General features: G+C 38.6%; 2 protein-coding genes across 3 annotated transcripts in view; one reads left to right on the top strand and one right to left on the bottom strand.

Annotated features, from left to right (window-relative positions):
- Nucleotides 1-2,346: 2,346 nt before the first annotated feature.
- On the bottom strand, nucleotides 2,347-17,201 carry UBE2B (ubiquitin-conjugating enzyme E2B). The gene is made up of 6 exons (XM_004686729.2): nucleotides 16,767-17,201; nucleotides 14,591-14,671; nucleotides 13,128-13,153; nucleotides 8,791-8,880; nucleotides 4,708-4,796; nucleotides 2,347-3,664 (listed from the first exon to the last, which is right to left on the bottom strand). Exons 1-6 carry the CDS (start codon nucleotides 16,808-16,810, stop codon nucleotides 3,536-3,538), a joined length of 459 nt encoding a protein of 152 aa, XP_004686786.1. The 5' UTR covers nucleotides 16,811-17,201; the 3' UTR covers nucleotides 2,347-3,535.
- A 110-nt stretch (nucleotides 17,202-17,311) lies between these two features.
- CDKL3 (cyclin-dependent kinase-like 3) overlaps nucleotides 17,312-25,568 on the top strand; it is a 43,486-nt gene continuing 35,229 nt past the window's right edge. The window contains exons 1-4 of one of the 2 annotated variants that reach the window (XM_004686728.2): nucleotides 17,312-17,385; nucleotides 20,166-20,323; nucleotides 20,819-21,005; nucleotides 24,832-25,026. In XM_004686728.2, coding sequence (XP_004686785.1) covers nucleotides 20,841-21,005; nucleotides 24,832-25,026 — 360 coding nt within the window. In that variant the 5' untranslated portion in view covers nucleotides 17,312-17,385; nucleotides 20,166-20,323; nucleotides 20,819-20,840. The remainder of the gene's footprint in view (nucleotides 17,386-20,165; nucleotides 20,324-20,818; nucleotides 21,006-24,831; nucleotides 25,027-25,568) is intronic. The other variant, XM_012727913.1, reaches the window with a different exon arrangement.

The raw sequence follows: 25,568 nt of genomic DNA, 5'->3' as shown, positions 1-25,568 counted from the left end.
ATTTGCTATAGTCTCCTCACACCAGGCACTTCAGAAACCAAGTACTACCTACTATGGCTGGGGCTTAACACAGGCCCGAGTGGAGATTTTACTGTGGTATTGACTATACTGTGGAAGACTTGCCATAGTTAGTCCTGTAAACACCTATACTCATCCCTCTGGGTGTGAAATGTGGACCCCAGCTGACTGGGAATAGTTGGGCTTAAACCATCTCCTGCTATCCCCACTTCCCCTTAAACCAGCTATTTTCAACTTCTCAGATGATCAGACAATGATTCAAGCTTCTTTCTACCTTTGTCTTTAACTTTTTAAATGACTATGTTCTACTTTTATTAACAAGACCCAGAAAAGTGCTGTCTCCAGAGAATTTCGAACTTGGACCCTGGCGGTCCTCTACTAGTCTACTGGCCTCCTGCCCAGGCCTGCACAGTTGAACAATGCCATGGTTACCCAGCCCCAGAAAAAGAACTGACTTGTAAGGGCCAAAAAAAGACAGGAAGGGCAACTTTGTCCCTGAACAAATGGGTTTATCAACTTTGCCACCACCAGGACCCTTTACTGTTCTTACTAATCTTTCTGGCTTGTGAAATATTTCTTCCATGAGGACTGACATTTTTTTCAATCTAAAGGAAACCTCCCAGTTAATGTTTATGAGTTTCCTCTTAAAATCAGGCTTCTGTGCTCATCATGTACAGGTACACTAACCTTGCCATAGCACCTCTAGTTTTGGAAATGATATTCTAAGTCTTTATGTGTTGATACTGGGTTGGAGTCTGGATTCTGTTATTCTCTGCACAAGAGATAGCTAGGCCAACCAGCTTCTTATTCTTTGCCATCTCAATTAGCACCAACACAAAAACAGACTCAACAACTTTTGGAAAAAGGCAATATACAGGGGACACAGAGCTGTAAGTTATCTTCACTTGACATTCTCTTCAGAACTGCTGCTAGTCCAATTCAAGTGGTGGGCTGTGGTATTCTTGGCAAAAGGCTTTGTTTATAGAGGGGGAAGGAATGAGGGAAAACTATCCTTTGGATTTCAGACAGGAAGTAGCATTAAGAAGTTTGTCTTAACTGCACTTATATTTGTATTCTGGCAGCACTCAAGACACCACAGAACCCTCCCAACATTCCAGGAAAAATGTTAACGGAATGGATAGGTTGATGGTCCCCACTGGGATCCTTTCAGATAGGTGATGGCCCCCTTTAGGTATGCTCCCAAGCCAGTGATACTTTAGAATTCCATTTTCCAGGAAAGGCTAACCTACCCCATCGAAGACTAGAACTATCATACTTGTCACCAAGATTATCACATGTAAAGATTTCATTAGAAAAGTAACTGGTTAGACAGCAAAGGTTTTTTGCTTAGAGTATGTACACTAAATTTAGTCTTTCCAAAGATAGCATTCCAGAAGTCACTGATAAACAAAAGCACCATGTGGACAAAATTTAGCATTCAGTACAGTGTAGGCTTCTCACCCAAGTCTGAACCTTTTGAATGCCAAAGAATCTTGGAATCCTGTCTTTTGGATTTCTTGATTTTTAACTAGCAAGGAGCTAACATTACTGGGTCACATACCCAACGATGTTTGTGAAGGACGTATCACATCTTTTGGCCCAACTATCAATAGAAAAAAAGCCCTACTCCATGCCATGTACGAACAGTGAACTTAAACACCTCAAGACATTACTAACAAAATTGTTTTAAAAGCTGTTCCAAGACTTAAACTATGAGGAGTAAACGAGAGATGGAACATCCCTAAAAAATTTTTTTCAATAGGAATATAAAGGAGACGTCTGTTTTATGCATGTGTTGAATTTAGGAATTAGGGCTCACTGCAAAATAAATGATAACTCCCTTATCATTTAAGTCAATACTTGAAATAACTCTTCAATTTTAAATACGGAAAGGAAAACAGGTGGTAAGGATAAAAATGGATTTTGAAGCAATATCCAAATAACATTTAATGAAGTAAGAGGAAGACTCACAGCTACTGTATATTTAAGCATCAGTCACTGGAGTAAATGTCTGTAGAAACTGTAATTTGTTTTAGAGTTAATTAAAACCTTTTCTTTTGCCATGATTCCAGTGAGTGAACTCTCATTTGTGTCAGTTTCCTAAGTTCATACATTTAACCCCCCAGAAACATCAGCACTTATTTTTGCAGTGTTGAACGATGCTTAATGATTAGAAACTGTAGATAATGCTATCCTACTCTTCCAATAAAAAAGAAACCAGTCTTCTGACAGAGAAGCTGTTAGCTTACTCACATTAGTATGGATATGACAAGAAAATCTTGGGGTTACTGAAATAGCTGTTTTTTACTACTAGAAAGACTACACAGGTGGTTCAACAGAATTTACTTGTATATTTTCCATTTTCTATACTATTTGAAGGCATAAGATAGCTTTGTATTAGCTTTCTACAATACTGTGTTTTAAGTTTATCCAGTAAACTAAGATGCAGTTACAACTTTTATACAACTTAGGAGATAAGAAAAAAAAAATCTCCACAAGAGAAAGCAATTCAGCAGGCCCTGATATTAAAACATTTCTCCAGAATAAACATATAATTGCATAAAAAGGCAGTTTTTCAAATATTTTTACACCAAGATTCCTTCCAACTATCTGCCTTGTTCAAATCAATGCAACCAAATTCTTACTCAATGTTAATAGTGGGGCATGGATTTTTGGTAAATGTTTATAGTTGTATTTTCATTATCAATCTTCTAAAGTGCTATCAAGCAGCAAAGTAAGTTGCATCAGTTCTCTGCTCATGGTAGATGTGCCAATTCCTCATGTAGAGGTGCAAATTGTGAAATTGCAAAAGGTACAGTTTAACAGTAAGTAGTGCATGAAGAAACAGTAATGAGTGGCCTAAATACAGAGTTGGACAGAATCAAACCAATTATGTCTATAATTGCTCAATTGAAACCAACATAGGGATATTCAAAACAAAGTTTGAGATTATAATTGGAGCTTAGAATCAAATTTGAAGAATTTCTTGATAAAATATAAATCTGTTCTTTTGAAATTGGAAATGAAACTTTCAATTGATGGAGAGCTAGAGACTTATTAACCCCTCCTACACAGATAAGGAAATAAGTGACAAAGTCTCTTGCACTGAAGTTATGTATTTTAACAGCTTTACATGTAATATTCATATATAAAAAACTTTAAGTGCTTTTCTCCAATTTAAAAATCTAAAGAATTCAAAAATAAGGCATTCAATATTTGAAAAAAGTACAGATTTACAAAATGTGTATATTCTGTCATGAAAACTCCACACCAACATTATACACTTGGAAAAAAATACAAACAGGATATATTACAAATTTATGTAAGCAATAACTTAGTTCACACCATGCAATAAAAAGTACATTAATCAAGATACACAAGCTTTGTAGGTTCTAAACTGAAGGACTTTTTTTCTGCAGAATCCTTAAAACCTGTGGCACTTAAAATTTGTTAGCCTTTCTACTGAGAGGTAAATTATACACAACAATGATGAAAAGATTAACAGACCAGTTGTCTATTATGAATCATTCCAGCTTTGTTCAACAATGGCCGAAACTCTTTTCTCATATTCCCGTTTGTTTTCCTGATAAAGCTGTGCCGCCTGGCTATTAGCTGGACTGTTTGGATTCGGTTCATCCAGCAGAGACTAGAAGTAAAGAGAGAAAGAAAAGCGATTTGCTGAGCTATTCTTTATGTTAACATGGGTCAGATAGGGTATATGGATGTTCATAAAAACAACAAATTATTTAATAAAGAAATGGCAAAAATTAGCATGTCTCATATGTTTAGGTCTAAATACTTTTAGTAATGACTTGATACAGTTCTGCACTGCTGGAGAACATAAGCCCCCCAAATAATTACTTTTCAATTGGTTTAAACTTCGTATTTCAATAAAGGATTATATATGTGTGTGTGTATAAAATCCACATGAAGAAAAGAGACATCTAATTTCAAAGGAAATGGAAAACGGCATTCTACTGCACAGTGAGATTATTAACCACAAAATAAACAGCTTGATTTGGACAACATACAATACTTACAAATGGCTGAGCAAGTAACATTTCAAATAACAATTAAGTTCAGTAATGAATTTTATTCCCTTTAATCAACAAAACACATACATTGAACATCAAGGGAATGAAATACAAATTATTCTGTTTCTCTCAGGTCCACATAACTAAAATATCCCATATTCCACCCCACCAAAAGTGTTATTCAAGGTCAACTCTGAAATACTCTGGCAGTATACACTACTGTACTTTCTTTTTGTAAACAGATTTTCTTGTACCCATGCTTCTCTAAACTTTATTTTCTTGAGGTTCCTATGGTTTTTCTTTTCTTTTCCTATGGTTTTTCTAAGTAATCGTTTTACTTAGAAAATGGAGATTTTCCATTTTCCCCACAACCTTTAGCCATAAGCACAAATAAAAGTTGACCTGTAAGAATATTAATATATGTTCAGAAAAATGATTGTGGGTTTGATCATCTGTGTGAAAAAAATAGACTAGTCATCTGTCCAAGTTCTATCATACTTTCCATAGTGTAGTGGTCATCACGTTGCCTCACACAAGCTCTGGCATGGTTACCTGGGTGCAAGGAAGGTTTAATCACTAGATTGTTCCTAAAGGAGCCAATTACACCCCACAGAATATTTGGAAAAAAGCATGATGCACGCACTCTAAGACATACCTGAATTGATGTTAGGATAGAAGATACATCATATGTTGGACTCCATCTATTCTGAAGAATATCTAAACATATGCTACCATCAGCATACACTGCAAAGATAACATTAAAGTTGGTTACATGTTAACAAACAAGGTCTTACTTTGCAACAGTACATCAGGAGGCTGAGAGTTTAATTTTCAAAACACAGGAAATAGGTTTAATTCTGTATTCCTAAATGTTAACTAAAAAGCTTGAAAAAATGTTTATTTTTTGACACACCAATTCCACTCCCAGAAATTATCCCAGAAGAAATAATTTGGACGTGTAATTGAAGAATTGGAAACTATCTTACTGTTCATATAGCCAACACATACCAATGCAGCCACCAAAAATAATCTACCTACCCCCAAATGTTCACTGATGTAGAAAGATACCCATGCTAAATTACTATTATCTAACTAATTTTATATTACTTATAAATACCCGTATTATTTATATAAGGTAATTCCACTTTTTGGCAAAGAGTCAGATATTAAGTATTTTCATAACCAGAAAAGCATTTGTAAGACTAAATGCCAAAATCTAAGTGGTGGATATCTGTAAAGATTATTGAAGGATCTTATTCCCTTTACCTAATCAAAACTAAAAATGAAGTGGGTAACATGTTTTAAATGTCTTTCATTTGGGAGGCTTTTTCCTCCTTGGGACTGATTATGTAAAAACACAAACAGTGAAAATTGTCAATATTCACCCATTTGTGAAACTATGTACATTATCTACATGATAATGTGTATTTATGATGATAAACTATGTACTTATCTACATGATACATTTTCAGAATGACTATATTGAGGAATGGTAAATTCATTTAAATCGGCATGTAGGGGCCTCCCTGGTGGTGCAGGGATTAAAGACAAGTTCTGTCCCAGGCTGGCCAGGGAGCTGACCCCCATGGCACAGCAGACCTTTCTGGTCTGCCTACTGCTCCCCTCAGCAGTGTATTTCGGCAATCTGCCTTTTCTGCTCCCCACACGGTCTTTGGTGATTACTCTTCACCTTCCCTCTTCCCCTCCCCATACTTCTGGCTTATACCCTATCTCTTGTATACATAAATAAATCTTAAAAAAAAAAAAAAAAGCTACCACAAATTATTCTTAAATACTGGGTTATCATCCTCAGTCCTACTTCCCATTCTTTTTTTTCAAGATTTATTTTATTTATGCATAGAACAACTGGGTGTAGGCCAAATGTTCAGGGGGGTGAGAGGATTCAACAGATTTACACCAGATTTAATTGTCAGCTTTCAAGCTGCTTACTGTATCCTACAGAAATGCAAAAATCACAGTATCTGGAAAGCCCATAAAGTATAAAGTAATTTTTTTTATAAAGTAATTTTGAAGTATTGAACTAGTAACAACTGTTGATAATGCAAAACCAAATTCAAATGCAATATCAGTCAAGTGATGAATGGGTAAACAAAATATATTATATTCCTACAATGGAAGTGAAATATGTAAGTTCCCTGCTGCTATATGTTACAAAAAGATGAATCTTGGAAAGTATGCTGAAAGCTGTTATAATGCATGTGTGATTCATTGACATGAAAAGTTCTAACCAGCAAATCTACAGACAGAACAAGTCAGTGGTGGCCTGTGGATGGGGTCTGGAAGAAATGGGCTCTGACTACTAATAGGTAGAGATTTTAAGGTAACAATAATAAAAAGGGTTTTAAATTGATGGTGACGGTTATACAACTCTGTGAATGTATAAAGATCACTGAATTGTACAACTCAAATGGGAGAATAGCATGGTAGGTAAATTATAATAAAGATATCTGTAAAGTAAATCAGAAAGTAAACTTATAAAAAGTGCTGATAGATACAAACGGAAACCATGCTAAGAATGTGATAGGGTAAGAAATAATCTAATATAATGTTTCTTTAAAAATTCGCTAAGGTGGGCCCTCCCTGGTGGCACAATGGGTTAAAGCACCACACTATGAAGCTATTGACAGTCACTGCAGCCATTGATCCCCGACCAGGGAGCTGACCCACCAGCACAGCAGACTTCTCCAGACCCACCCGCTGCTCCCCTCAGCAGAGTACTTCACTCGGTTTGCCTATCTGCTCCCCACTCTGTCTCTGGTGAATCTACACCTCCGGTCTGTACTCCAGTTCTTGTATGCATAAATAAATAAAATCTTTTGTAAAAAATCCACTAGGGTAAGGCTGATAATCCTACTCACATACACATGTCCCCTACTGTACACTCTACAGTGTTTCCGACTTTTCTTTATTAATAGTATTTGGACTGATTGAATTCCAAGCCTAAGCCAGGTAAACTTCAGTGGAGTAAATGGGAAGTAAATCAAGAATGTTCTCAAAAACATAAACAGAATATAAAAATCAAACCTGTCTTGACTTTTAAAAAAAGAAAACAGGGCCCTCCCTGGTGGTACAACAGGTTCAAGCACAGAACTATGAAGCTATCTGCAGCCATGCAACACGAGTTCGAACCCCTGCCAGGGAGAAGACCCACATTAACATGGCAGACCTCTCCTGACCTGTCCACTGCTCCCCTCAGCAATGTATTTCAGTAGATCCCCCTGTTCTACTCCCTAGAATCTTCTCAACCCCCACACTTCTGGCCTATGCATAAATAAATAAATCTTTAAAAAAATAAACAAAAGGCAGCTGAAGGAAAGAAACAGAAACTACATTATCACTGAAGCACCAAAGGTTAAATGTGCTTACTAGGTGGGAAGTCACCTGATTCCAGATAAACATATCTTTCCTCTGCGTAGAGAGAACTCTATGTGCCTGTTGTCTTCAGTATTAAGCTAGTATAAACAATCAAGAGGAGGGGCCTCTCTGGTGGCACAACGGGTTAAAGCGCAGCACTATAAAGCTAGCTGCAGTCACTGCAGCAAGAGTTCAATCCCTGGCCATGGAGGTAACCCACAAGGTTCAGCAGACCTCTCCTGTCTCACCTACTGCTCCCCTTAGTAGTACTTCATCAATCTGCCTGTTCACTCCCCACTCTGGTGAATCTTCTCATCACCGATGCACCTCTGACCTGTACTCCAGTTCTGTATGCATAAATAAATAGATCTTAAAAAAAAAAAAAAAAGTCCCACTTGAAAGTAAGTTAATTGGGATGGGGGGGGAATCACACTAAATAAGCACAAGCTATTAAAAAGAAACAGCTTGAATATTTTGGAAAATAATTCTTTCAAATAGCAATCCATAACACATTTCTAAAAGTAAAAATGCAAGCAATCACAAAGTGGAAAAACGGGGCCCTCCCTGGTGGCACAGTAGATTAAAAGCACAGAACTACAAAGTTAAAGCTGCTTCAGCATGAGTTCAATTCCCAGACAGGGAGGTAACCCACATGGTGTGGCAGACTTCTTCTGATCTACCTGCTACTCCCCTCAGCAGTGTATTTGGTCAATCAGCCTGTTCTGCTCTCCCCTGTGTCTCTGGTGAATCCTTTTACTGCCCCTGCACCTCTAGCCTGTACCCCAGTTCTCTATGCATAAATAAAACTTTTTTAAAAAATGGAAAAATGTATTAAGAGCTGGAAAACCTACTACCATTGACTAGTGAGCCCAGTTTTAAAAACTTATTCTATAAAAGTGTTATGGACAGTTGAGTGTTAATTTTAGGAGTGCTCAAAGTGCTGTTTAAAATTGCAAACAACTTACAATCAACTAGACACTAACTAAATTATGGCAAGTTCATTTAACAACATTTTACAGTGATTAAGAATGATGTAATACTTAGTAACGGAAAATGTAGTACATAAAAAATTAATTTACATAACATTCATTTACATAACATATTCAAACTGTATAAATATTTACAACCAATTATTTTTGGTAGTTTTCATATTTTTACAAATAATACTACTTTAAATAAGAAGATGTTAAAACTTTACTTCAAAACTGCAAAAATATGTCTAATATCAACATAGAAAGCATACAGGCCAGCAAAGAAGTGTGTTCTACAAGTAAGAAAAAAAAGCAAGACATGAAAGGAAAGAAAAACTCTTCCACCACCTCCCCACCCAATCATTTGCAAAGTCCAATAAACTACTACTTACCATTTGGATGAAACATTTTGGATAAAAACCTAACAGTTGGCGGTTTATTTGGATATTCTTCAGAAAATTCTATTACGAGTTTAAAAGTACCTAGATAGAAACAAACCAAAACAGTCATAATAAAAACAAGCACATTTTAGCTTGTCATCAATCATTCTCAATCCCATATTGGTTTTTGCATATAAAGTAAAGATACTTCTATTTACATTAGACTAAGAACAAAAAAGCAGAAAGCACTTGGAGAACAAGCATGTTTCAGGTGTTCATGGTGAGAACATATTTATTAAATAAATATGTCACATTTTAGGAAGGCAATTTGGCCCTCACTATGCTTATTTGGCAATTACAGACAGTTTATTATAGCTGAGAAGAGGTGACTATATTACAAAAGAATCAGACTGTAGTAGGCTTGGGTGGTAAAGTTGTATTCTGTCCCCACATGAATCCCTTTACTTTGCATTCAAGAATCAGTGTCAACAGGCCTCCTTGGTGGCACAAGGGGTTAAAGCACAGCACTATGAAGCTCTCAGCAGCTACTGCACACAAGTTTGATTCCCAGCCAGGGAGCTGACCCACATACCACAGCAGACCTCCCCTGTCTCCCCTGCTGGTCCCCTCAGCAGGATATTTCAGTCAGTCCGCCTGTTCTGCTCCCCACTGTCTCTGATGAATCCTAGCATTTTAATTTTCTTTAATTTAAAAAATATGCAACATAAAAATTTCAAGCAAACACAAATATGAAGCAGCTAATTTAAAATCTTTATAGGTTATGGGGCTTCAGGACCCATTTACCCTCTTACTCTGATTACTGCCAAGCTTCTAATATGTAACCACTGAGTGTGACCCTGGAAAGAGATGCATGCAATAGCATTCACTTTATAGAATTTAATGATATATTTTTAAAAAGATTTATTTATTCATACATAAAGAACTGGGCTACTGGACAGATGTGCAGGTGAGAGGACTCACCAGAGACAGAGTGAGGAGCAGAACAGGCAGATCAACACTGCTGAGGAGAGCAGTGGGTGAGGCAAGAGAGGCTGCTGTGCCATGTGGATTACCTCTGGGGCTGGGTATCAAACTCCCACTGAAGTGGCTGTGGCAAGCTAGCAATGCTGCATCCTAACCCGCTGCGCCACCAAGGACAGCCTTTAATGGTATTCTAATGTAGAGATACAATAAAATAATCTCAAGGATACCGTAGCAAACATTAAAATGTGGTAAAATAGTTAGAAACTGATAAGGTTTTAATATTTATCATCTTTTGAAAATATGTATTTTTTTAAGATTGATGTATTTATTTATGCATATAGAACTGGGGTGCAGGCCAGAGGTGCAGGGGTGGTGAGAGGGTTCACCAGAGACAAAGTGGGGAGCAGAACAGACTGACTAACGAAGTACACTGCTGAGAAGAGCAGCGGGCGGGTCAGGAGAGGTCTGCTGTGCCATGTGGGTCCACCTCCGGGGCAGGGACTGAACTCATGCTGAAGTGGCTTTAGCTTCTTAGTGCTGTGCTTTAATCCATTGTGCCACCAGGGAGGGCCCGAAAATATGTATTTTTTAAAGATTTTATTTATTTTTGCATAGAAAAACTGTGGTGTACACCAGAGGTATGCGGGTAAGAGGATTCACCAGAGACTGAGTGGGGAGCACAGCAGGCAGATCTACTGAAATACATTATTATGGGGAGCAGTGGATAAAACAGGAAAGGTCTGCCAGGTGGGTCAACTCTCTGGATTGAACTCAGGCCATTACAGTAGGCTATAGTGACGGTAGATCTCTAGGTCACCAGGGAGACCCTGAAGATGTAATCTCATTTAAAAATATATACTGTAATACCCAGTTTACAAAAATTTCCAAATTCTTTATCTGTTCTCTCAAGACTAGTAAAAGCTGCCACCAGCATACTTATTATCTACTAATAGTTGTATTAGAAAGTATTACTCAGAAAATAGTAAAACTGGGGCCCTGGTGGTGCAATGAGTTAAGCACAGCACTGCAAAGCTAGCCAAAGCTGGTTTAACACACATTCACCCTGGCCAAGGAGGTGACCCACATGGCACTCAGACCTCTCTGGTCTCTCCTGCTGCTCCCCTCAACAGTATACTATCAATTGGCTGTTCTGCTTCCCACCCTATCTCTAGTGAATCCTCTCACTGCCCCTGCACCTCTGGCTTGTACCCCATTTCTATATGCATAAATAAATCTTAAAAAACAAACAATCATAAACCCATTATGTATTAGCTATGCAACATTTAATGAGAAATAACTGTATTCTACCCCTTCCCAAAACAGTAAACAGGTTAGCACTGCTTTACTTTTTTTTTTAAGATTTATTTATTTATGCATGTAAGAGCTGGCGTTCAGGACATAGCTGGCGTACATACATGTGTGTATGTAGGGGGGAGGAGGCAGTGAGAGGATTCACCAGAGATGGAATAGGTAACAGAACAGGTGACTGACTGAAAAATACTGCTGAGGGGAGCAGTGGGTAGGATAGGAGAGGTCTGCTGTGCCATGTGGATCACCTCCCTGGCCAGGGATCAAATTCATGCCGCAGTGGCTACAGATAGCTTTGTAGTTCTATGCTGAAACCCCTTGCACCACCAGGGAGGGCCCACTGCTTCACATTTTTGCAACTTTTGTTAGTGACTGGCTTAAGACAACTAGTCTCTTAACTGCTTCTGCAATCAATGTTGTAATATACTGCTTTGCTGGAGTTATATAAAGAAAATCAGACTTCACACAAATGTTTATGAAAAAGGAAGGTGTATCTGCATGTAATTGTAGGTACTACTTTTTAATATTACATCAAAGAGATCCTAAGTTTTTAAAGATTAGTTGACAATGTAGAAATTTAAAAACCATACAAACTATGGCCTCCCTAGTGGTGCAAGGGGTTAATTCTCAGCACTATGAAGCAGTCATCACTGAAGCACGAGCTTGATCCCTGACCCACATGGCACAGCGGAACACTCCTGTCTTGCCTGCTGTTCCCCTCAGCAATATATTTCAGTCAATTCACTTATTCAGTTCCCCACTGTCCCTGGTAAATCCTTTCACCCACTAACCCCCACCTCTGGCCTCTACCCCAGTTCTTGTATACGTAAATAAGTAAATCTTAAAAAACAAACATACAAATTGGTTATTCTATCAGTTACACTGAAATCTGTTGCACAATATATAAATCTTTCACCGATTTGTTATTTTTAGTTTGTCATATGGAAAATATTGGTTCATAATTCACCTCTATACAACTTTTCTAAATGCTGCACTACTTCATTAGTACATACTATCAAAAAGAAATCACAGCAAATTAGTACCACCTACTGATCTCATCAAAATCTCTTAATTTGGGAAGCTGTTGCTTTATCAGCAGCAACAAATACTTCAGTCATTTTCTTTAACCTAACAGTTCACACTAAGGCCAATTTTTGAGAAATGTCTGCCAAATATGCACATCTAACAAACCAAAGTTTGTCATTCTTTCAAGTAAAAATGTTTCATGATAAAATGCAGTGCAGACTGCAACTCAAACAGCACAGAAATTATTCTCCACATAATCAAGCAATTTAGTATGAAGTGCTTTATGCATACTTACAATTTCATAACAGAATATTAAAAAGCATATACTTGTGGGTCAATTTTAATAATATCAATAATTTCTACTTTTCCAAGACATTTTAACGAGAAACTGGTACCTGATATACAAAAAAAGCTAAGTCCTCATGTACTTATCTTCAACTATCCACCCAGAGGTAAATACTGACAGAAGTAGTACATAATCCTTCCCACATACCTGAATGTATATAGTTAGTAAATGTGTAAGCCTCCCTGGTGGCTCAACAGTTAGGACACAGCACTGCAAGCTAGCCGCAGCCATTTCAGTGTGAGTTCCATTCCTGGCCAGGAAGGTGACCCACATGGTGCGGCAGACCTCGCCTGACCTGCCAGCTGCCCTCCTCAGCAGTGTACTTCATTGATCTGCCTGTTTTGCTCCCCACTCTGTGAATCCTCTCATGCCCCGCACCTCTGACCTGTACCCTAGTTCTTGTATGCACAAATACATCTTTTTAAGAAAATGTAAACTATTCTCAACATAGGTGCTCCCTACCATCTCGGCTTATAGTTATACAGTGAAATATCAAAGCTGCAGAATGAAATGGAAATGAAAGTAATGGAGCAATGTAGGAAAAATGTCCTCCACAAACTGTAAATTCTCAGTAACATTAGTTTTAATTTTACCTATTAATAATAGAAAATAAGTAGAAACACTGATTATAATTTCCTACATAAGAATAATCCTTAATACTATAGAAAATATGAGACTGACTTACCATCTTCGAAGGGTGTCCCTTCTGGTCTGAAAACAAGAAGATCTCTAATTAAAAGTAGTTTTTCATTCTGTCTGTCCTCCCCTTTCCCCCCATTTTTAAGAGCAGTTAGAATAAACTCACATAGAAAGAGGTTTGTGGAATTTAAAAGACAGTTTTATATAATCTTAATTTGGTTTTCAAAGATGCAAGCATAAAGGGTAATTTTCATTTTCTAAGTGTTCTTTTTAGGATGATTTAACCAAAACAAAACAAAACAACCTGTCATAATTTTAGAACTAAAGAATTTCACTTTGTAAATACTAACCTATTTGTTAATACTCATATTCTTTAAGAGAAATCCTATTTTCAATTTATACCAAATACTACTCTTAAGATAATTATGACAATAAACCTAAGGGTCCTGCTTTCAACAGAGCAGTAACTATTTCAAATTGGCTAGACATAACTGTGTCACCAAGAAAACTAGTTTCTTTTGCTCAGATTTTTTTTCTTGCCCCCATGTTTTGTTGTTTTCTAAGCATCAGCATGAACTTTAATGATTGCTTGTAAGGCATTTTCAAAATCTCAGAAAAGCATTTAAATAGCCTGACTTTAATATACTCTTCTTAATCAAGAACGGTGAACTTTGCTATTTTTCCACTAGTTATTTTACATTTTTTTTTTCCATCTCAATTATAGTCCCTGCGGGTTTCCCATCACCAAGTCACCCGTGTGCCATCACCATAATCCCGTGCACTTTCCTCCCCACCCCCTGTTTTTGATCCCATTCCCCACTCCACCCCCACAAAATGTCTCTGGTATATGGCTGTTCATTATTCTTGTTATTTTCTCGCCTGGTCCATTATACTCCTGCTATGAGTGAAACCATCTGGTATTTTTCTTTCTCTTTCTGGCTTATCTCACTAAGCATAATCTTTTCCAGCTCCATCCAAGTTGTTGCAAAAGACATGTGTTTCTCTTTCTTGGTTGCTGAGTAATATTCCATTGTATATATGTACCACATCTTTTTAATCCAGTCATCTACTTTTGGGCATTTGGGCTGCTTCCATGTTTTTCCAATTGTAAATAAAGCAGCAATAAACATGGGGGTGCAGGTATCTTTTTCAATCAGTGTTTCTGTGTCTTTTAGGTAGATACCTAGGAGTGGGATTGCTGGGTAGTAAGGAAGCTCCATGTTTAGCAGTTTGAGGAACCTCCAAACAGTTTTCCATAGTGGTTGTACTAGTTTGCATTCCCACCTATTTTCCACTAGTTATTAACATAGTGGAGAACTGAGCCACTGGAACTCACAATTCTGTTTACAAATGTATTCTTCTAAAGTTTTGGAGCAAAACCCTCATTTAAAAAGTGAATGAAAAATGGTCAAGTTTAGGAAAACGAAAGAAAAGGCCTAAGGAAATTTTAAATTAGTACACACATATGCAATGCATTAACAATACTCTTCTCAAATTCTGTCAACTCACCCAAATATAACTGCATTCCACTGCATAATATTGTTTTCAGATGGTGCACCACTGACACCCACAGGTGGGTCCTCTTGCAATCTAGAAATGCAGGAGTAGTAATTTAAAAAGTTGACTAAAGATCACTAAGGTCAAAGAGAACACTTATGAATAATGTACCATTTATTTTGAAATACAAACTTAATCATCTCCTTGTTCTTGTGCTGAGCTGGAATAAATCATAACTTAAAAAAATGTACGAGATAAAATTCCAAAGTGCTTGGGAATCATTGTGCTTCAAATATCATTAAGGTTAAGATATGTCTCCAGGAACTGATATATAACGAATGCCCTCAACTGGAACAAACACACACACAGACACACCTTTTAACCCTAAGTACAGCGAGTGTTTTTACAGAATCAACTTTATTGAGATAAACATGCAAAGGTTGTGGAAGTCCTAACCACAGCTACCTGTGCAACCTGGTCACATAGGAACATAAAGCCAAGAACACCCCAAAACAAAGAACCCTCAGTGTAAAACATCAAACATACTCAGTTTACTTTGGAAACTAGTTTTAGGCAGGAGAGATACTTTATCCCATTAGCTTCAATTAGGAATGCCTTTTAAAAGTAAAGAAAGCTTCGGTGAGATTTCCCCCCACTCCCCTGTTTTGAAGGTTTTGCACTATGATTAACTCTCTCTCTCTCCAGACTGGGAGACTCCATGCAAAGCTATCTTCCAACATTTGTCACAGTCAAATTCTTGTAACCCGAGGACTCTTGGAAAACTACCAAAGGTGACATGTGTTCCACTCAGAACTAAGAGAATCGCAGTAAGAAACCAGGGCACCAATGGTCATAAACTTTTTAATTGAATTTCTGTCGTGGGAGATAATCTGAAATCTACTTATTTCAAGTTTAAAAGTATATATGTGCACCAAATAGTCTCTCCTTTTAAAAAAACGTCATCTAAGTTAAAAAAAAAGCCATATATATATGTATGTATGTATGTATGTGTGTATGTACCGACTGTCACGTTTTATACTTTGAAATTAGTCCACACAAAAATGGTTCTTTTTTAGTTAACCTCAAGTGAAATCAGGCCACCATGAACAGAAGTCGAAAAAGAATGGTACTGATAGACACTCACGAAAGGTTAAGAGCTAAGAAATGGTAGGTATATCCAATGGTAACCTGCCCAAAGCCCATAACAAAGACTTTCAAATGCCTCACCAAGGGTTTTATAAATGGTGAGATTGAGGTTGCTTCCTGAAAGGCTAATGTAGGTCTTATTATCATCTTATTATCATCTATTTTGTCTCAGTGTGTAAGTGTCCCCAAAAACACTAAAAAAGGTGCTTTGGATTGCAATGCAGTTTTCTCACAACTCCTTCCCTGTACTCCACGAAAGGTAAACAACTGGAAAAAAGGTCACTTCCTGCTCACTAACCCCAACACCTCCAAACAAAACCCTAGTTTACAAAAGGAGGCCGAGAGGGTATCAGGTTAGAGCCGGAATGACACAAGGCATTTTCCACACTCTGGAGACTCTGGCTAGGGCTGTACACAGCAGCAACAGAGCTGAGTTCCAGAAGGCACTGGCAGTCGGGGTTGCCAGGCCGAGTCCCAGGTCGCTCAGCCAGTTCTCAAGGTCCTTTTAGGTAGGCGGGGAGAGTCGGGTTTCGGAGGATGGGTTAACCCCCAGATCTCGCGCGGCAGACCCCACCCTCACTGCAGAGCGACTGGGGAGGGGAGTGTTTTTCGCCCCCTCCCTGCCCCAGGAGCAGTCCGCAAGGCCCTCGAAAAAGATGACCGGTGCAGCAAGCAAGGCACAGCTTCTGCAAGGGCTCGCTCTCGCGGACCGGGAAGGGGCCGCGCAGGGTGCAGGGGGAAGGTGAGGTCTGAGCACTAGGGCGACGTCGGGCAGCTGGCCCAAGCGGGCAGCAGGAAATCCTAAGGCAGTCCACAGCTACCTTCACTTTGGGGGGGAGGGGTGTCCACATTTCTTCTATCGTTAGAGCGAGCAAGCAAGGCAGAGGAGGGCGAACGGGGCCAGGACGCGGCTCCCGTCGGTCCCGCAGGGCCCACAGCCGGCCCTCTGAGGGTCAAGAGGGGGTGATGTCCCGGATCCCCGCCCTGCAGTGCCGCAGCTTTGGGGAGGAGCCGTCATCCAGGGAAAGGTGAAGGCCCTTACCGCTTGAAATCCCGCATGAGCCTCCTCCGGGCCGGGGTCGACATGCTCCCCAGCTGCCCCGCGGTCAGTCTGAAAGAAAAGAGTCCCGCGCAGCCCCCCCACCCCCCGGCGCGGCGGCCGAATCACTGTGGGTTACCGCCGCCGAGGCTGCACAAACAACCCTGCAATGACGTCTCCCTCCGCCGCCTCCAGATCCCTCCGCCCTTCGCCGGTACCACAGAATAAGGGGTGGGGGAGAAAAGAACGGGCCGCGGGAGGTCCTCATGGGAGCCTTTCAGCAGGGGTGCGATTCATTTTGGTTTGCTGAGTCAATCAACAAATGAATGTTTCTTGTGCTCAGAATCGAAAGTGTGAATTAAGAGGCACCGGAACCGAAAAGTACCCTGTCTCGCCCCCTCTCACTAGTTTAGACTCGACCGGGTGGGGAGAGAGGGACGCATCCGGGGCCAGAGATTTCAGGGAAGGAGGTGGGAATGACGTAAGCTCACGTGACTGCCGGCGGCGTTGTCAACAATCCACCCAGAGGGGGAGAGGGCGAAGTATCTAGAACCACGTGTCCTATGACGTAATTAGAAAAGATCACGTGAGAGCGCGTCGCTGAGATCAGAGTGTTAGCCAGGTCTGTGAACTGGGTGGTGTAAGGTGCTGAGGAGACTGCGATGCCGGTTTATTAGTTCCTTCAGTTTGGCCCTGCTGCTGGGACAGCAGTTGAAGAACTCGTGGCGGAAGCCGCTGGCCATTTTGCTTTTTAACTCTTTAAAATGGAACCAAAAATAATTTGGACTTAAGCTCCTCGGGAGGGTTGAATGGTTATCAAATCTGGTCCGTGGAGAAGGAGGCAAGAAGAGACCTCCATGTTCTCCCATTAGTGCAGCACTGAATGCTGACGCCCACTCAAAGTAAACCTCCCTGAAGTGCTTCTTTGGGGCTATGGAATAGCCAGCATGTGCTTTGCAGTGAGGTTGCCAGGTTGGAAAATCTGGACAAAGATAAGAGTGGTGGAGATTGTTCAAGGTTATAATTTCCAGGGAATAACAACTATTTTTACTTACTGGGTGTTCTCATTTGAGAATTTGTGTCCAAGTTTATGGATTGACTAGAGTGGGGTACCATTGTATCCCATTTGTCAAGAAATGTGGCTGTATGATCTCAGCATAGGGACAGGTGGTTGGTCGTCAAACTTAAAAACATGACTCAGATCTGGGTGGGGACAGGGAGAGATGAGTGTGGTTTATCTATCTAGGTTTTCTACACTAGCCAGTAAGGTACTCACGGATCTGAAATGTCCCTCACCAGGGGAATGAGAGGATTCTGACATTTCCTGTAGTCACTGAGTTTCCTTTCTAGTCTCTGGACTTTGTTCCAGGATGCTGAGCACTTTCTCATTCATTTGGCGAATTCTCCAGCCCAAGTAGAAATAGGAAATTGAATGAACACCTCAGGGTTACCCCAGGTTGCCCCCAATTCTGTGAAATCAGGGTTAACTTGTTACTTTCCTATACCTCCTGAATTCTGGTATCTATCCTGGTAAGCAAGTTTGCCAGCTCTAATTCTTGATAGGCTCTTGTCTGCATTAAAATGATTCTTTTTATTTTTTAAAGTTTATTTTATTTATGCATACAAAAACTGGGTGTAGGCCAGGGGTGTGTGGGTGGTGGTGGTGGTAAGAGGATTTTCCAGAGACAGAGCTGCAGATCAGGAGAGGTGATCTACTGAATACACTACTGAGGGCAGCAGCAGGACAGAAAGGAGAGGTCTGCTGTGCCATGTGGGTTAGTGCCTCCTCGCTGGGGAGTGAACTCCCTGTACAGTTGTTGCTGATAGCTTGAGAATGCTGATTAACCTTTTGTGCCACCAAGGAGGCCTCATAAATGATTTGTTAAGTAAAAATTTGAATATTTTTATTTCTGTTTTTTTGGTTTCACATGGTAGCAGCCCTAATCCTTCGGCAGCAACAGATAACACATCTTTACAGTACGGTCACATGCAGTGAAATGCAAAAGTGAAACCTTAAAATAAAAATCCCTGTTGTGTCACTTACCTAACAAGATATAATTATTTTGGAAAACCAGTTTAGTTTCCCAAAATGAAGTAACACTTTCAACAAAATGAGTGAAAGTGTTTCATTAAAGTCTTACAGCAGTATATAAACAACAACTGCTTGTTCTGGTTACTAAGACTGCCAAACCTGATTGTAATAAGAAGAGTTCTAAAGCTATATATTTATACAGAAATTATTTTGTAGTTCTAGAGTGTGAGCTCATGAGGGCAGGGACACTGATATTTGTTCCCTAGAAAATATTTAACCCACAATATTTAATAAATGTGCTTTCAGCCAACCTGGGCGCACGCTAAGATTTATCATAACATTTTTATTCATATAGATAGTAATACACAACATTGGTTGAATAACTTAAAAAGACAGTCCTGAATATTTTGGGTGATAGAACAAAAACCATTGCCACCTCTCAGGCCCTGACAGTGCTCTCTCAGCATACATACAGATACTAGGGAACTTAAACAATTTCTTCACCTATTTCATTTAAATCAGGATGGCGGTTGCAGCTTTTAGAAAGTTTGCAGGCGTGATTTTAACGTGCGTGATGGGAGACCAACTGGACTAGAATTTCTTGACAATGTTTTTTCTTCTTTAGAGGAAGCATAGTGTGATTGGGCCATTCAAGTTTAACTCATCCTACTGAATAATTAAATGCATGCCCTGTAAAAGAAGGCACTCTTGAAGCTGTGTTATTCATTGGAGGCTGTCACTCCAGCAAACCTCCATGTCTAATTGTTCAGCCACGAGATAATACCTTTCCCCCTATTTCTGTGCCATTTGCATGTCAATTCCTGCATGGTAAAACCCTTCGAAGTAGGTGTTTCAAGAAATGTTTTTAACATTTTTGTCCCCATTTCAAAGATTACTGACCACAGCTGCAGTCAAACTCAGGTTATAGGATTATTAATATAGTTTGCTAACTCCTAAAACTACATTACACAAAACTAACTTGGAAGTCTTGTTTTCCAAGCCTTCCCTGATTAATGTCATCAGCCATCATATTTGGACACAGCACAAGCGGCAGGTATTCTCAGGAGGGCGGGCAGTATTTGCGAAGAATGTCGGACTAAAGTCCGCCTCGGTTCCCCGTTGCTAGACGATTTACAGTCATTTACGCTGTGGTCAAAATCTGGGTCCTTCGTATCTCCACTGAAAACCAACCCATGTGAGGTTGGATCACAACCCAATTTATGTGATCCCCTCAACCGGTACTCAACCCATCCCCCGCCTCTCCTAGCTGTCAAGCGTGCTGCCAATCGCCTCGCCAGAAGCTCATTTAACCTTTTCTTGTTTTTCTCTTCCGGGTCGACCGTCGCCGCTATTCCGGTCTTGCGCACTAGCAAGCCCCACCGGGCTGTTGCCATGGTAGTGGTCCGCGGTTATCCAGCCTGGCTAGCTGGCTAAGTAGCGTCGCTGTCTGGATCCCAGCTGATACTGTACAGAGCTTGGTTGGCGGGACTACAGAATGGGCTGAGGCGGTGGCTGCTGCCCGGACAAGGTAGACTGGGGTCGAGAGGCATGACACTGGTCTGGAACTCTGAGACCTCTGGTTTAAGGAATGGAAGGGACCGAGGTTTTCTCGGTTCCAGAGGCCTTATCATGTGTGGGCGACTGCAGTGTTACGAGCAACTCGTCTTTGACAGAGGCATGGCAGGAGTTTTGGGGACCCCACCCATGATGGATAGGTGATATGTAGTGAGGAACTCTCTGTTAATGACCGAAACAACAGTAGGAACCCTAAATTTTGGTGAGTCACACAAGGACTTCTTTCTGCCGACCTGCCCAAGGTCCCAAAGATAAACAGGGTCTGTGGAGAAATACTTTTTGTTTCAATGTTTCTACATTTTAAAGTATGGGTTTATTGTGAAAATGCATTTTCTAGCTTGAGTAGATAAAAATGTACACCTTTAACGTTTTCTTTCTTTTCTGTTCTTTTCTTGTTTTTTTTTTTTTTTTTTTTTTTTTTTTTTTTTTTTTTTTTTTATCTATGAAGAAGTTGAAGCCGGGCTGGAAAAATGGAATTGTATGAAACCCTCGGAAAAGTGGGAGAGGGAAGCTATGGAACAGTCATGAAGTGTAAACACAAGGACACTGGGCAGATAGTGGCCATTAAGATATTTTATGAGAAACCAGAAAAATCTGTCAACAAAATTGCAGCAAGAGAAATAAAGTTTCTGAAGGTTTGCTTCTTTTGCCTTAACTGCTCTTAAGTCAAAGGGGAAATCATAAGGGAATAAGGAATTAATATAAAGAATATATCACTTGACAGTTGTATTAAGACATGTAAAGGAAATAAACAAGGGTGATGCCCTAATTATCTACATTTTATAATTTTATAGTGATACAAGAGGTATTTCTTTATGTATAATGTAACAGAACCTGTGCCAATTTTTTGTGAAATAGCCATATTTGAATATAACATAGTACTTAATAAAATTGATTGTGCAAGGGATTATACTAGATGCTGAGGCTGTAAGGTGATAAGTTAGTATATCTTCTTCAGAACTATTATTATTTAACCAGAAAATAGGTTTGCTTATATAAAAATAAGGCTGAATTAAAAGTGGCTCATAATAAATACCAAGTGGTTAGCGTGAAATCCTGTAAGGTAGGGAAGGTTTCTTGGAGGAATTGGACATTGCAGGATATGCAGAATTTAGGTAGGAGGGAGAACTTCTATATTCCAGGTTAGGGAAACAGCTCAAAAACGCTAAAGCAGGACAAAGGCAAAGAGCTGGGTGGAAAGGATAAACAGCAGATATATTTGCTCATAGAGTTTCTTGTATAAAAGTAGAAGGAGGTGGGATTAAAGTAATTGGTGTATTTTAAAGTCTTTTAGAGTCAAATTTGATTTTTCTTTAGGGGTGGAAGGTTTTGAATTTGGTGTGAAGAGGCTCTAATTTAGCAGTGTTGTTTAAAATAGATTGTAAGATTAACAGGATAAATAGGGAATTCTTTTACGTTTCATTTAGGAATTCTGATAAATGAGAGTCTTCTAGAATGCAGTAATTTGAATGGAAAGTAAAATTAAAATAGATTGCAAGAAGATGGGGTTAAAGTGCAGCACTAAATCTATCAGCAGCCACTGTAGTACAAGTTCCATCCCGGGCCAGGGAGCTGACACACAAGGCACCTTTACAGCCCCTTGTTCCCTCAGCAGTGTATTTTAGTCAATTTGCCTGTTTGCTCCCCTCTGTCTCTAGTGAATCTCTCACCCCCATACCTCTGTCCTGTACCTCAGTTCTTATTAGCATAAATAAATAAATCTTTAAAAAAAAAGATACATTGCAAGAGGAGACATGAGAGAGTAGAGGAAAGTTGAAGGGGAATTGTCAGAGGTACCTGAGGCATTTTTTTTTTAAAGATTTATTTATTTATGCATACAGAACTGGGATATAGGCCAGAGGTGCAGGGGTGATGAGAGGATTCACTGGAGACCAACTGAGGAGCAGAATAGGCAGGTTAACTAAGGACATTGCTGAGGGGAGCAGTGGGTAGGTCAGGAGAGGTCTGCCATGCCATGTGGGCTGCCTCCCTGGCCAGGGATCGAACTCGTGTTGAGGTGGCTGGAGCTAGCTTCATAGTGTTGCGCTTAAACTCCTTGTGCCACCAGGGAGGGCCCCAGTGTTTGAGGTTTAGTGACTGCTTCCAGTGATGGAAATTTGAAAGACCTAAAATAACCATTATCTGGAAACTAGTTCAGTTTCAGAAATGTAGAATTTGAGGTGACAGGAGTATATGTATAACTAGTAGGAGTCTAGAGAGGTGATAGGTATGCAAAAAGTAGAGCTATGTGACAGGTTAATCCAGATAAAAATCTTGAGTGTGGAGAGGGAGCATTCCTTAGGGGTTGATTGCAGATATGGTTTTTTAAAGATATATGTGTATTTTTACTTATTTTTAAAGATATATATTTTTAAAGATGGTTTTAAAGACATTTATTTTATTTGTTGGAATTTATGTAGATGCGTACGGCAATACAATGTAGATGTCTAGACGCTTTATATATGATGAAGTAAACAAATGCTTTTTTCATTTTTATTTGATATAAAAATAATCTTTTTAGTCTAGATAAGATGGTGGATCAGCATGCTTTCTATACAAAATAAATATATTAGGCATCTGTGAATGTCAGTTTCTAGACAATGAAAAGTTAAAGTCAGTAAAGATTTAAGATTTTGTGAAAGATGACAGTCCTTATCTTGATGGCCTAAAACATAATAGTACTGTAAAGCAGCTGTGCGCTCCAAGTAAAAATGAGACTTTCCAACACATTATCTTTTGCTCTTTCTTCTACTTTGTGTTGTTAAACTGATTGTCATTTCTTCCTACATAAACAGTAAAAATGACCTATATATGTCAAGAGCACAGAGATGAATTTGAAAATATACTTTATTACTACAATGATTATGTAAACTATTTTGAGATATCTTAGCTGTGTATTCTCATTGTTGTATTTCTTACAGAATTTTTAATTTGATCTAACTCAACTAGATCCAAATAATTTCTTGGATTAGTTAACGTTCTTAGTTAACTAATTTAAGTTAGTTTCTTCACTGCTTTTTCCTAAGTTCATTAACTTGTTAAGTAAGATTAACTAAGTTAATCAAGGTTGCCATATTGACTTTTGAACCAAAAATTTCTCTCCTGGATATTTCATTAAGTAGAACACAGAGTCACTAGAATATCTGTAGAAAAGTAGTCTAGAAATGAAGAGGAACAAAAATAACTGGAAATGGGTCAATGTAGCTTTTCTAGGTATTTTGTGGTTTATCTAAGAAAGTATCTGATTCCTTTCTCTTGGATGGCTCTTCTCTGATGCTTATCAATGAACATTAACCCTTCACTACTTTTGCCTTTAAAATAAAGACTGGGTAGGAAACCAGTAATTTTCCTTAGTTGTAGGATAAATACTCTAGTGTCCAAAAATAGTTGATTCATTTTTGCTACTGCCAACATGTTGTGGCTGCAGCGCTCTGGCTTCTTGCCAGCTAGGGAATTGGGAGCAGAAATAGGAATCTGGCATATATTTTGGCATGTTTTAAGGATGTTAGTATCTGTACTAGTACAGAGAATTAGAAAAAATTGATGATGTGCCATTGGAATGAAGGCCAATATTTTTTTCATAAAAGTATAGTTTCCTAATGAATCAAACATTGAGAACATAACAGTTAATTTTTAGCTAAATGAATAAGTATTTTTGGTAATTTGGTAGAACATATTAAATATTTGAGAATTGACTAAGTCAGTGTGTTAAAAAATAGGGTAAGTGACAAAATATTAAACTTCATTTGTTTTCTAAGCTGATCACAGCCATTTTTGACATTTTGAAATTATTTTAAGTGTCATTAATCAAAAATTTTTTTTTGCTTAACATAGTATTAAAAGCAATGACTCAGAATCTTATCTACAAGTGATTGTATATTTATATAACATTTCTAGGGCTCTAAATTGCTCTCTCATATCTGAAAAGTTCTTAATATTTTGATGTTCTTTTGTTATAGTGTCATGAATTTATAATGCCCACCTGGAACTTAACTTTTTTTCCTTAAGAGTTTGGTTCAAATTCAGAATAAGTAATTTCTGTAACTTTAGGTCTCATACCCCATGGCACTGAAGTGTGAAATAAGTCTATCCTTATATGAAAAGAGAAGGAGCTCTGAAATTTCAGATGTTAAATTTAACCACAGGCCAGGATAAAGGGCAGCAAGGTGTCTCTTAGCAGTCATCATCATATTTATAGTACTTTATTTTTAAATTATTCTAATAAATATCAAATACCAACTTGAAGTAAAGCAATATATCTTTGTTCTACAAATATTGATTATGAAATAGATGAGTCATTTTCCTAAAATAGGAGTGCAAGCAAATCAATTGAGACAGTTATATTGAAATACCTGGAGAAAAAGAAAAAGGGTATTTCTTCTTTTCTAAGCTATACAGATATTATATGTACAAATTATTTGTGCTTGAAATGTGTTAAAAATCCATTTCTTTTGTCAATAGCAATTCCGTCATGAAAACTTGGTGAATCTGATTGATGTTTTTAGACAGAAAAAGAAAATTCATTTGGTGTTTGAATTTATTGACCACACAATATTAGATGAGTTACAACATTATTGTCATGGACTAGAAAGTAAGCGACTTAGAAAATACCTCTTCCAGATCCTTCGAGCAATTGAATATCTTCACAGTAATAATGTAAGTGCGTAAGCGTAAGCCAACCTGTATGACAAATATGAATCATAAGTGCCCTTTAAATATTGTTCAGTTTTTATGACTTGTTAAAATAATATTCTGTACAGTATTAATTCGCACCCTGAAAATGGAGAGGGATACTGAGCAATCACTACTTTACAATTTAGTTCCAGAACTAAAAACATATTGTGCACATTTAATTGTATCTATAGGGCAGACACAGTATGGGATGCAAAAGGAGGCAGCGCTAGTGAGGTGTAGCAGAATCAACATTTAACTGGAGTGCTTTTTTTAAAGAAAGTAGATTAAAACACTGGAAGTCTGGTTAACTCAAATGAAAGAAGGTTGGAGTTAGGAACTGGAAACTTGGCCAGGGAAATAGCACATGAATGTAAATACCTTTAGGGGAAGAAAGGGAAATAGGTAGTTGAGAGGTGCAAGGCTAGTGTTTAAGCTATAAAAAGATCAAGAAAGGATTTATAGTGTTATTTTTAGCATTGCCTAATAAATAGTTAGCTCAGCTGTTTTTGTTTTTTTTTTTTTTT

Source organism: Condylura cristata, unplaced genomic scaffold (assembly GCF_000260355.1).
Source record: "Condylura cristata isolate star-nosed mole 26May11 unplaced genomic scaffold, ConCri1.0 scaffold00021, whole genome shotgun sequence".
NCBI lineage: Eukaryota > Metazoa > Chordata > Mammalia > Eulipotyphla > Talpidae > Condylura > Condylura cristata.
This window is presented reverse-complemented; position numbering and strand designations above follow the sequence as displayed.

Excerpts from the sequence above, each read along its gene's own strand:
- UBE2B (XM_004686729.2), bottom strand. The coding sequence starts at position 16,810 with ATGTCGACCCCGGCCCGGAGGAGGCTCATGCGGGATTTCAAGCG. Across the intron at positions 8,881-13,127 it reads AGGGACACCCTTCGAAGATG|GTACTTTTAAACTCGTAATA; the intron begins GTAAGTCAGTCT and ends GTTTCTATCTAG. Across the intron at positions 4,797-8,790 it reads CAAAATGTTTCATCCAAATG|TGTATGCTGATGGTAGCATA; the intron begins GTAAGTAGTAGT and ends TTATCTTTGCAG.